Source organism: Myotis myotis, unplaced genomic scaffold (genome assembly GCF_014108235.1).
Source record: "Myotis myotis isolate mMyoMyo1 unplaced genomic scaffold, mMyoMyo1.p scaffold_m19_p_16, whole genome shotgun sequence".
Lineage (NCBI taxonomy): Eukaryota > Metazoa > Chordata > Mammalia > Chiroptera > Vespertilionidae > Myotis > Myotis myotis.
The window spans coordinates 4,262,041-4,274,068 of record NW_023416320.1 but is presented as its reverse complement, the minus strand read 5'-3'; the positions used below and the strand labels follow the sequence as shown (position 1 = coordinate 4,274,068).

Sequence of the window (12,028 nt, the reverse complement as noted above, 5' to 3'; positions counted from 1 at the left end):
ATTGGTTGCCTCCTGCATGCCAGAGTCTGCAAACCCAGGTACGTGGCCTTGATGGGAATTGAACCCGGGACCCTTCAGTCCGCAGGCCGATGCTCTATCCTCTGAGCCAAACCAGCCAGGGCCAGATGCACATTTTCATGCATCCAAATTGAGCTTTTACATGGGAGCTGCAAGGACCTGTGTTATCTCTACCCTCACCACACAGCCCAGGGGTCTTGGTCTTCTCCAATCGGAGGAGGAGTGGGCAGCTCACAGAATGGCCTGATGGCAGATGTTTGGGATCAACTGAGAATATGTTTATTTAAAAGCAATTTTAAATATTAAAAAAAGTAGAAATGAACACATACAGTACTGAAAAAACACTGTCACATTAAACACACGGGAACGGACGAGAGTACTGATGTCCAAGGGAAATGTCCAGGTGGGAGTCGGGATTTAGCGAGTGGTCCACGGGAGGCTATACAACAGGCTGGAGTCCTAGGCAATAAAAAAATAAATAGCATCGCTGTTCAACAGGAAAATAAGACACGCTATTTGCAGAACACACCGCTCCCCTCGGGGGGAAGAGAGCACTCATTAGCTATTTCTTCCCCGTAAGGCTCCACACCTTCAAAACACTACCTCACGTACAAAACTGCAGAGAGTGGCTCACCGAGTTTCAGAACAATGACCAGATATCAACTCAACTAAGACCAGCAGAGGCGCCCCAGGGCCAGCGGGCTGGAGAGCGCTCAGATTCCTGATGGGAAACGGAGACAAACCCGAAAGGGGAAAGGGTGTGAAAAACGCGTTCACGGTGCTGGGAAGGGGAAGAAGAGCAGACATGGATTCCACGTCGTCTCAGACATCTAGTCTGTGTGTGTGTGTTTTAAGAAGCCAGTTATTTTGAGATCAGTTAAAACACTGTGGGCTGCAAAGATGAGTTTTTTAATGCAACTGAAAACGTGTAACTGAACCGGGATACTGAGAGACGTGGGAGGGTGACTTCCTGCCCTGACACCAGGGTGGCCTACGTCCTGAGGCTGCAGACACCGCCGGCCACACCCCAGGTCCCTGGCCGCGGGAGTCACAGCTGAGGGGGGCGGCAGGCCTGCCACGCCATTTCCTAACCCAGTGGCGGCCCCAAGCTCTCTTGGCGACCATGTGCGCGGAACCGCAGCGACGGTCAATGACGGCTTTCCCTAAGGGCTCAGGAGGGATTGCGCTTTTGTGAAATGAACACGCCTCACTCACTGTCAAGATGATCTGCTTAAGAAAGCTGCTTCCTGTGCGCTTTGCCAACAGAGCAGTTTAAGCAAATGCGATGGCAGAACAACACACGGGCCCTGGTCAGGGCACAGCCCCACTGGTGGGGGAGTGAACCCGCTGTATTCTTTACAAATTCCTGACTCACGTGAAAGGCCGGCGCAGCCGCAGCGTTCCTGCCGGTCTGACCCACGCACTGGGTGAGAAGGAAACCAACAGGGGCCTCATGGGGGGAAGAGCTTTCCCCACAGTGGGGTGACAGCAGCCCCAGGACCTCGGTGATGGGCTGACTTGGAGTTGATGTGTCTACCGAACAGGGCTTGGGGCTGGGGACTTCCTACGATCAGGGTTTAACCAAGAGCCAGGAGGAAGAAAAGGTCGGTTTCAGCAGCTGGTTCGACGGTGGGGAGACCGAGGGCAGGGTGACTTCTAACCCGTCCTCCTCCTGACTAATCCCTGAAGGGTTTAAATATGTCAGGGACAGAGCTCCGAACATAATGTAGAAGGACGCACGAGATGCTTTCACACGGGAAGGGTGCTAATTCATAACATGACGGGGAGAGCCACACACGTGAGAGAAAGCCACGGGGCTGACTAGACACAAACATCGTCGCAACCTTATCATCTCTGCTTTTAATGGCAATCAGGTTAAAGTGTGCAGGCCACCGGCTCCGCGGTCCTTTACGGAAGGCAGGCTCCGGAGGCGTCTAACGCATGCATGGCGAGGAGGCTGAGTTCCTGGCAGCCCTCGGGCCTGAAAGAGGAACGTCACCGAGGGCATTAGCTTCTGTCCGAATCGTCATGAAGGCTACGTCATCTTTGCATAATGAGGTAACGTCTGGGGCGGGCACTGCTCCCGGGACGTCTGAGTCCACTGGCCGACCTGCGCGAGGGGTGGCGCCGTGCGTGCCCCCGAGGCTGGGGTCCTGACTGTTCTGCTGAAGGGATCACACTCACGTTTAACCGAGCACTTGCTGTCATAGATGCCCGGTGGGCGCTGGAGCTGTAAACTGTGAACACAGACTGCAGGCGGCCTGTCGGAGCTCAGAGTCTCCCCAGAAGACAGGCCGCCCGGCGACCGTGCTCGCTCAGTAACGGGGATAACACCGCCGCTGGGCACAGTCCACGCTGTGCCTTTGGGTGCAGCTGAGACCACTTCTGTTTGCAAAGCCGGCGGTTCCTAGGCTCCTGCTTGCTTGGAAAACGGCAGAGAGAGATGTAGGTGCTAGATGCCAGGATGGCTTTGGCAAACCAGGAAGACGCCGGTCCCAGGCTCCCATTAATACTGGCAAAGGCGGAAGATAACAGGGCATTTATTTACAACACACACCACGCTCCCTCCTGGGCGCCCCGGGCGGGCCAGGTTCTGTAACAGCAGCTATATACACGTGTGCACAGGGCGCAGCGGAGACGGTGTCAGCCATGAAGGGTGTGGACAGTCTCAGGTTCTCCTTCTCGCTAGTCGGACAGGATGTGAACAAAGGACACAGGAAAGACCCCTTTCCTTTCGGGCTCTCCCTCGATGTGGCCGATCTGGGGGGAGAAGCAAGAGGCGTCAGGTGGAGGCAGGCCCGCTGGCCCAGGGCCCGGCAGCCCGCGGGAATCCTCACTGTCTAGAGCAGTGGTTCTCAACCTTCTGGCCCTTCAAATACAGCTCCTCATGCTGTGACCCAACCATAACGTTATTTTCGTTGCTACTTCATAACTGTAATGTTGCTACCGTTATGAATCGTCATGTAAATATCTGCTATGCAGGATGGTCTTAGGCGACCCCTGTGAAAGGGTCGTTTGACCGCCAAAGGGGTCGCGACCCACAGGTTGAGAACCGCTGGTCTACAGGAAGGGACCTGGAGAGCCCTACGCTCAGTGAGAGCGTCAGTCAGAGGGAGACAAGCACCACAGGATCGCTCGCGTTTGGGGAATCGCATGAACAAAACTAACAAAACAGACACAGACTCAGAGACGGAGAGCAGGCTGGCAGCGGTCAGAGGGGAGGGTTGGGTGGAAAAGGTGAAGGGACAGAGCAAACACATAAACAAACACTCACAGACACAGACCACAGTGTGGTGGTGCCAGAGGGAGGGAGGCGGGGGAGGCAGTGAGGGGGAAGGGGGTAAAAGGTGATGGAGGGAGACCTGGCTTGGGGTGGTGGACACACAGGTGGGGGAGAAACCAAGAGGCCACGTGCGTTAGAAACAGAATGAAATGTGTGCTCTTAGGGGCTCGGCTGCTCTCCCTCTGGGCGAGTGGGACCCAGCGTGCTAAGCCTCCTGCCTGTAACACGGGCTAAACACCCTTCCCTCGGCTGCTTGTGAGATGACAGAGAACGCCCTGCATCTGGGAGGGCTGCTGTGGACTGGGCCTGTGTCCTGGCCGCTGTGGGGGAAGATGTGTGCAGGTTCGAGAGCACTGTGGCCCCGGCAGGTTCCCTGGCTGCTGCCTGAGCCTTGGCCTGTCTCCTGCAGAAGCTTCTAGCTGTTACGTCTGTGGGAGCTGATTATGGGAGGCCCGTCGTGGGAAACGTAACAAGACCTGCACTCGGCTCCGATGACCGAGGGGAGGGGCTCTGAGAGCCCGGCCAGGTCACCTGTCGGTCCCTCCGTGACGGACCCGCAGCACAGAGGGCCTGGAGCACGGCTGTGTCCAGCCCACGGCAGGCGAGCACCAGGCTCGGGACCGGCACTGCCCACTGACCCGCCACATGCCTCGGGCAACATGTTTCCCGGAGCTCTGGGTTTGCACCGGGAAAATGTGAAGAATCCCCCTGGTGTGACCATGGCTGAAGCGCATCCCACGTGAACTCCCTGACCCACAGCTGCTCTGGCAGGTGAGACAGGGACTGATGGTCCCCACCAGGAGGGCAGGGACCCGGGGTGCAGGGCACAGCTCCCAGCAGGGCGGGCAGGGCCCCGCAGGTGCAGCCCACGCCTGAGGGAACCGGGAGGGGAAGGAACAGTGCGGGTACGTACCCACCACTCCTGGTCCTCCTCCCCGGTGACGATGATCACCTCGCCCTCGATGAAGGTCAGCTCGTCGTCGTTGTCGGCCTGGCAGTCGTAGATGGTCTTCACGCGCCTCACCTTGTTTTTCCCCTGCAGCACAGAGACGGGCTGTGAGCCGCCAGGCCTGACCAAAGGGAGCACAGGGCTCGCTGGCCATAGGCAGGGGCGGGACCTCCCTGAGCCTCAGTTTCTCCGCTGTGAACGCGGAGCAGGTCTGCCATGGGCTCCGTGTACCGAGACATCTCAAGATGCCACAGTCCCTGTGCCTTCCCCCGGCATCAGGGGAGAGCCCGGCCGGGGCGAGCGGGCATCGGCCATCACTTTCACCATGAGGGCAGGGGACAGTCCGGCTCCACCAGGGACACAGCACGCCCCCCCGCCTCCCCCGGAAGGCCAGGATGACGCAGAGTCTAAAAATGGATTTGGGAAGCATGATGCAAAGCAAATCTGCAGCTCCTGCCACTCGATGTGCAGCGCAAACACATTTCCCGGCTGCATGCAAAGCAGCATCAGCAGGAGCTGGCCCGGCACCGGGCACTTCCCCAAAGCTCTGAGGTTTGACCAACTTGACTTGGGCTCTGATCTGTTGAACTTCCAGTTCTTTGCAAACAGGAAGATGGAAATGGGGAAATGACCTCGCAGAGGACGTGCTGGGCGCCCAGCGCAGTCAACAGTCAGCCACAGAAAGAGCACCCCTTCCTGTGGTGCCTGGTTTCTCCCTCCGTGGCCTGCTGACCCCGCTCCTGCTGCCTGAGCCCCCTACCCCACACCCCGGTTTCGGACCCACCGTGTTGATCTTCCTGGGCAGCGGCACGGGCATCTCGAGCGTCAGGTCATTGGAGTCCTCGGAGGCCTGCTTCTGGATGGCGTCGCGGGCCGGCACGTTCGGGGAGAGATCCACCGAGTGCGACTTCGGGGCGACGTCGGAGGGCGGGGCCTTGGCCAGCAGGTCCGCCAGCTGCGGTTTGGGAGGCAGGTCCTTCATCTGTGGTTTGGGGGGCAGGTCTGAGAGGTGGGGCTTGGGGGGCAGGTCGCCCAGCTGAGGCTTGGGGGGCAGTTCTCCTGGCTTAGGTGGCAGATCTCCGATTTGGGGCTTGGGCGCCAGCTCGGTGGGCTTCGGGGGCAGGTCTCCAGGGGGCTTCTGGGGTAGGTCTGCCAGCGGCGCCGATTTCTGGACGCCTTCGGGCGGGATGCTGGCCTTGTCCAGGGAGAGGTGGTGGCTGGTCTCGGTCTTCCGGAGTGCCACTGCGGGAACAGGCCAGAGAGGGGGGTCACGGGGCGGACAGGGGGCACCTGCTGAGCACGACCCACGTGAGCACCTGGAGCTCTTGTTAAACAGACAGGAGCGGGAGCCTGGAAGCCTCCCACGTCACAACTCGTGTTACGCTCAGTGACGCAGGCAAGGATGTCGGAACGAGTCCGCAATTAAAAACCCCACAACCATGAACAACACAGGTGAAAGTCGGAAAGTACAGAGTTCAAAGTCCCCAGAAGTCCATCACCTAACTGTAGCCATTGCAAATAGGTTTTTGTATTTCCTTTTTGACTTTTTAGTGTATTTTCCAGACATAAAGCTTTTGTCTGCTTTCATCTATACACTGTCTTGCAAGAGCATTTGCCAGCTAATAAAAACTCCTTAGCGTCAGTAGGAAGAGGTTTCTCTCCCCCCACCACCCATCACATTTTGGGGACCCAGGTACATGTGCTCATGAATAAACATGACAATAAACCATAAACGGGGCCACAACATCTACACTGTCTGCAACTCTGACTTATTCCCCACTGAATAGGTTTGGGGGCATTTCTAAGTCGGTTCCTCCTCTTCCCTTCGGCGCTGGGCTGCGTGCCCACCACAGCCTGGGACGGGTGCCCGGGGACCATTCCCACTGCTCCTGGCACAGCTCTGTCCCGGAAAACTCAGGACCGAGGACACGTCTCCGAGTCCAGCTCCACCACTTACTTTCCAGCTGTGTGACCTTGGACACTCACACAACCTCTCTGTGCCTCACCTTGCTGCCTGCTAACACGAGTTACTCGAAGCAGGAACTGGCCGACGGGAGCTGGCAGCTCTCAGCATCCCACTAGAGCAGTGGTTCTCAACCTTCTGGCCCTTCAAGTACAGCTCCTCATGTTGTGTGACCCCCAACCATAAAATTATTTTCGTTGCTATTTCATAACTGTAATGTTGCTACTGTTATGAATCGTCATGTGAATATCTGATACGCAGGATGGTCTTAGGCAACCCCTGTGAAAGGGTCGTTCGACCGCCAAAGGGGTCACGACCCACAGGTTGGGAACCGCTGCACTAGAGCATCTTCTCACTGTCAGCCAGGTTTCCTGGAGCCAGGATTCGCATTTTCACTCGTTTGCAGCCCTGGCTCCTGGCGCAGGGGCCAGTCACACAGGGCTCAGCAAGAAAACAGCTGACTAAGCACGCTGAGTGAGTCAACGAAAAAGCTGTCACCCTAAGAATCCAACTCAGTGAGAGAGACAGTCGTAAAATTAAAAAATAAATAAATAAAGGAAGAAAAACCCAGAGCAGCGATGGACCCTGGCCAGGCACCCTGATCCTAGAAATCCACCCCAGAGCAGGGATCTGGGCCGGGCACCCTGATCCTAGGAATCCACCCCAGAGCAGGGATCTGGGCTGGGCCGGGCACCCTGATCCTAGGAATCCATCCCAGAGCAGGGATGGAGCCGGGCACCCTGATCCTAGGAATCCACCCCAGAGCAGGGATCTGGGCCGGGCACCCTGATCCTAGGAATCCACCCCAGAGCAGGGATGGAGCCGGGCACCCTGATCCTAGGAATATATCCCAGAGCAGGGATGGAGCCGGGCACCCTGATCCTAGGAATCCACCCCAGAGCAGGGATCTGGGCCGGGCACCCTGATCCTAGGAATCCACCCCAGAGCAGGGATCTGGGCCGGGAACGTAGGAATCCACCCCAGAGCAGGGATCCGGGCACCCTGATCCTAGAAATCCACCCCAGAGCAGGGATCTGGGCACCCTGATCCTAGGAATCCATCTCGGAGCAGGGATCTGGGCCGGGCACCCTGATCCTAGGAATCCACCCCAGAGCAGGGATCCGGGCACCCTGATCCTAGAAATCCATCTCGGAGCAGGGATCTGGGCCGGGCACCCTGATCCTAGGAATCCACCCCAGAGCAGGGATGGAGCCGGGCACCCTGATCCTAGGAATCCACCCCAGAGCAGGGATCTGGGCCGGGCACCCTGATCCTAGGAATCCATCCCAGAGCAGGGATGGAGCCGGGCACCCTGATCCTAGGAATCCACCCCAGAGCAGGGATCTGGGCCGGGCACCCTGATCCTAGGAATCCATCTCGGAGCAGGGATCTGGGCCGGGCACCCTGATCCTAGGAATCCACCCCAGAGCAGGGATCTGGGCACCCTGATCCTAGAAATCCATCCCGGAGCAGCGATGGAGCCAGGCACCGAGATGTCTGTGCTACCATGTTCAGCACGGCACTGTTTATGGTGAGGAAAACCCCAAAACTACGTGACCACTAAGTACCAGAGACTGCTTAACATATCCTGGCACCAGGCAGTGGAATACTAGGCAGCCAGGAAAAGTGACCCGTTAGGCAAATGTGTTTTATGTACCATGTGAAACGTTTCTGATTTACCAAGCAACAAAAATCAGTTTAAACGGAAACGTATGGAAAGCACAGAAAAGTGAGTAAAAGGATGGGCCCACCAGCTTGTCTCGGTTGCTTGCATTTTCAGGTGGTTTTTATGTTCTCCTTTTTGCTTACCTGTATTTGTCAAATCTCCTAGAATGAACAGGTATCACTTTTGTAATAAGAAATGTATAATAATATTTCACGCAGAGCTGCAAAGGAGTGTAGGGAGAAAAGAGATGGTCTCTCCGCAGACAAGAGAGGCCTTACCTTTCTGAGGTAGTTTAGGCAGAACTCTCGGGCCAAGGGCAGACTTCGCGGAACCGGTGCTAATTAATAAAAACAATCAGTTAGGACCTAAAAGTGTCATAATATCGGTGGTGATAGGTTATTTAAGGAAATCGGAGGCGGTGCTGAACCATCTAAGAACCCTTGCCAGATCTCTTTAGCAAAAGGATACGGTCTAGTTTCCATCAGTCAACGTTTGCCCGGCTGGGAGGGTGTTTCTGAATGATTCCGACTAACTCCTCCTCCTCCCAGCCTTTTCCCAGGGCACCGGCCGCGAAAGCAGCTGGTCCTGTCCCCGGCCGCCAGCCCCACTGTCAGAGGAGGAGACCGCAGTGACCAGCAGAGGCCCCGAGCGCTGGTCCCCGAGCGAGGCTGGTGGGTGAAGGACATGGAAATCCAGACGCAGCTCTGCTGGACTCAGAGCCCTCACGTCCTCCTAGGTGACCTCCCTCCCCTGGGCTTGGCGCCTCTGGGAGCCCGTGCAAACGAGCAGGAAAAGGCCCAGGCCCCTGCGACAGGAGGCCGCCAGTGTCGTGCGAGGGGTCAAATGTTAACCTACGGCCTTTAAGTGCCGGCGGACAGGGGGCATCTATCATTGGGACCACTGCTTCCGTTTAAGACGGGGCCGCAGCCACTCGGGACACAGGAGCGCCGGGCCCAGAGCTATAGCAGCCACGCGCCGTCGACCCGCCAGGAGCTGCTTTAACCTCCCGCTCCTCTCCTCCCGCTCTGCCCGCGGATGTCCCCAGAACTGGCTTTTCCCTCCTATCCCAACTGCCTTTAGAGAACAGGGAAAGCCAAGCCAACAGGCAAAGACCGGGGCTCAGAGAGACGACGTGTGCGCGTGTCTCCCATGCTGGCCCTCGGTCCCCGGGGCCTGCGCGCTCTCGGCCACCTGAGGTCCCATCCGCCTCAGGCAGGGTCCCACTGTCGTTTCGATAAAGCCACCAGGAGCTGGAAACGGTGAACGCCAGCGGGTTTGCTTGGCACGTCTAGGTAGTGATTTCCTCAGGTCCTGCAGGCAGGGCGGGCGCCAGGGAAGGGACCCGGGGCGGGGAGTGCGCAGAGCCAGGGTCTGCGTCCAGCGCTGAGACCGCCGGCCACAGTGACCCTCACCTATAAAAGTGCGCCCGTGCTGAGCGGCCCACCTCTCAGGTTGCCAAGACAAAACCAGTGGCATTAAAGAAACGCAGGCTTGTGTTTTAAGCCTTGGCTACACTCTGGAAAGCAGTGCCCACACACGCCAGGTGACTTTCTCCCTGATTTTGGGTCTGGAAGTGGCCTCGTGTCCTCATCTCAGCCGGGGCCTCTAGCGGAGCCCTCGTGTTGGGACTGGGCAGTGCTGCCCACAGACAATTCTCCAAAGCACCTAGACTCGTAGCCCTAAGCCCGAGGACTTCTGCTGTCGGTTCCACGGAGGACTACCTATCATCCCCACGCCTGCAAAATGGAGCCCAGAGGGCAAGTACCAGAACAAAAGGACTTCAGGTGGAAAACTGAAAATAAAAACTCATTCTGGCAGACTGACTCCGGGACGTGAGGACCGTCCCACCGGGAGCTGGATAGAGATCGGTGTCCACTCCCAGCCCGGCCGGCAGCGCCAGGCCCAGTGACAAGGGGCCGCGAATGGCCAGGCTGTCGCCGTGACCAGCACAGCTGCGGGCCACGTGGAGGAGACCGGCACTAACGCCCATCTCTGTGATTCTGCCCCTGCAACCACACGCCCAGCAGGACAGAGCTGGCTTACCTCGCCTGCTGAGACAGCCCCTCAAACTTGTTTGTGGTCTTACTTGATGAGGATGGACCCATATCGTTACCTACAGGGAAAAGAAAATGTGAAACGTCGCAGCCTCCGACAGAGAAACGGAATATGGGGATGTGGGTTTGGCAGACAAGCACCCCTGAGGTTCCAGAAGGAACTGGAAAGACTGACTCCCAGGTCCACCTGCTCTCCGTGGCCACCACCGCGCCCCAATGGTAACAGAACCATGGCAACGACCGGTCACTGAGAACTTCCTGTGAGCAAGGTTCTGTGCTAAGTGCCTCACAGTGATCTGTTCATGGGACACACAATACAACCCACCACCCTCCTTCTTATAGAGGAAGAAACACACGCAAAATACAGTCAAGCCCCAGGGCAAGGAGCTGGTGAGGGTCAGCGCTGGGACACGAGGCCGAGCAGCCCACATGCAGGGTCTGCCACTCCCGCCCCCGAACCACAGGGCAGCGAGGGGCTGGCAAAGGGCGGGCTGGGCCTTGCGGACAGAATGTTCTCTGGCCACCTGAGGTGACCTCCATCCTCCAAAGACACTGTGTGTTCATGTCTCTGTCACTCAGCTCTCTCTTCCCCCTCCCTGCTCACCGGTCCCACCGCCCCTGCAACACCTGTCCCCTCCATGCAGCACCTGCCCACCCCCCCAACACCTGTCCCCTCCCTGCAGCACCTGCCCACCCCCCCAACACCTGTCCCCTCCCTGCAGCACCTGCCCACCCCCCCAACACCTGTCCCCTCCCACTCGCGGTAAATTCTTATGCAACCTTCAAAGCCCATCTCCAAAGCGGGTTTCGGAGCACTCTTCCCCAGCCATTGCGCTCGCTCCCTGCTTCCTTGGTGCCGTGCCCACGGCTCACAGGAGTGGTGATGGTGCGCACGCTGGAGCTGGACAGGCCGGCTTAGAATGCCAGCCGTGCCGCTGGCCAGCGGGTCTGAGTGGGCTACATGGCCTTTTCTGCGAACCTCAGCTCCCCGACTCGGTGACTTACCCCAGGTGACTGCGCCTTTGTTGGAGGGCCCGTGAGGTAGTGGGCTGGGAGGGTCCGACAGCGTTCGCTTGTGTCCAGGTGGTGGTGGCGGGGGCCGCTTCTTGGACAGGGTGGAGGTGCCGCCGGAGGTCTGCATGCCGAGGGGGAGCGTTGAAGGTGGGCCAGTGGGACCTGGAAAGGCACCGAACGGGCAGGAAGGTCAGTCCCGGTCTCATCGAACAGCCGGTGTGCAGTCACTTCACACATCGACGGCGGCACGACAAGGGGAGGGACAAAAGCGCAGGCCGGAGGTGGCCGCGCCCGTCAGCCCAGTGATGCCCAAACAGGGTTTCTAAAAGTTGCTGGTGAGAAACAGTGACAACAAAGGGGAGGTGAGTGTGTATCTTTAAGAAACAGGAGACCAGTGAGCATGACATGCCAATGCGTTGAGATCACTTAGGTCCAACGGGAAAAAACCACGCGCTTTGAACAATAAGTCACTGGAATCGTGGCGGAAGCTACTGAGGAGGAGGCACCGCCGGGGAAATCAATGAGCCAGAGCAGAACAGGCCGCCGCCTCGAGGGCCGCAGGCTGAGGCTCGAGGCCACAGAATAGGACTCTTCTCTCCGCCACAGTCTTGCCTTTAAGTCCGTAAACTTTGCCCAAGTTTTCTTTTTTAATATATTTTTATTGATCTTAGGGAGAGGGGAGAAGGAGAGAGAGAGAAACATCAATCTGCTGCCTCCTGCCTGCCCCCTACCGGGGATCGAGCCGGCAATGCAGGCATGTGCTCTGACCGGGAGCGGAACCGCCACCCTCAGGTCCATGGGAGGATGCTCAACCCAACTGAACCACACTGGCAGGGCCCGAGTTGTTGTTTTTAATGACTTGTTTAAATAATGGAGGATGCTGAAGTAAAAAGAATTACTCAGAAGAAAAAAGAAATCCAAAAACTCTTTCTTCCTCCAATTCTGATGATTGTTCTGGACCTCATAAACCACCTATTATATTAGAAACTCAATAGGTTATATACATTAGACATTGGTTTCTATAGATTTTAAAAAAGACTCAGGTTTCTTCAGAGACAAAGACAGGCTAGTAGTAATCTTA

The 12,028-nt window shown here is 57.4% G+C and overlaps 1 protein-coding gene across 9 annotated transcripts in view; it reads right to left on the bottom strand.

Annotated features, from left to right (window-relative positions):
* Positions 1-274: 274 nt before the first annotated feature.
* The window catches only part of ASAP1 (ArfGAP with SH3 domain, ankyrin repeat and PH domain 1), a 218,077-nt gene continuing 206,323 nt past the window's right edge, over positions 275-12,028 (bottom strand). For all 9 annotated transcript variants that reach the window (XM_036337636.1, XM_036337640.1, XM_036337639.1 and 6 more), the window contains 6 exons: positions 10,939-11,109; positions 9,923-9,992; positions 8,158-8,216; positions 5,035-5,492; positions 4,215-4,337; positions 275-2,778 (listed from right to left, as the gene is read on the bottom strand). In XM_036337636.1, coding sequence (XP_036193529.1) covers positions 2,704-2,778; positions 4,215-4,337; positions 5,035-5,492; positions 8,158-8,216; positions 9,923-9,992; positions 10,939-11,109 — 956 coding nt within the window. In that variant the 3' untranslated portion in view covers positions 275-2,703. The remainder of the gene's footprint in view (positions 2,779-4,214; positions 4,338-5,034; positions 5,493-8,157; positions 8,217-9,922; positions 9,993-10,938; positions 11,110-12,028) is intronic.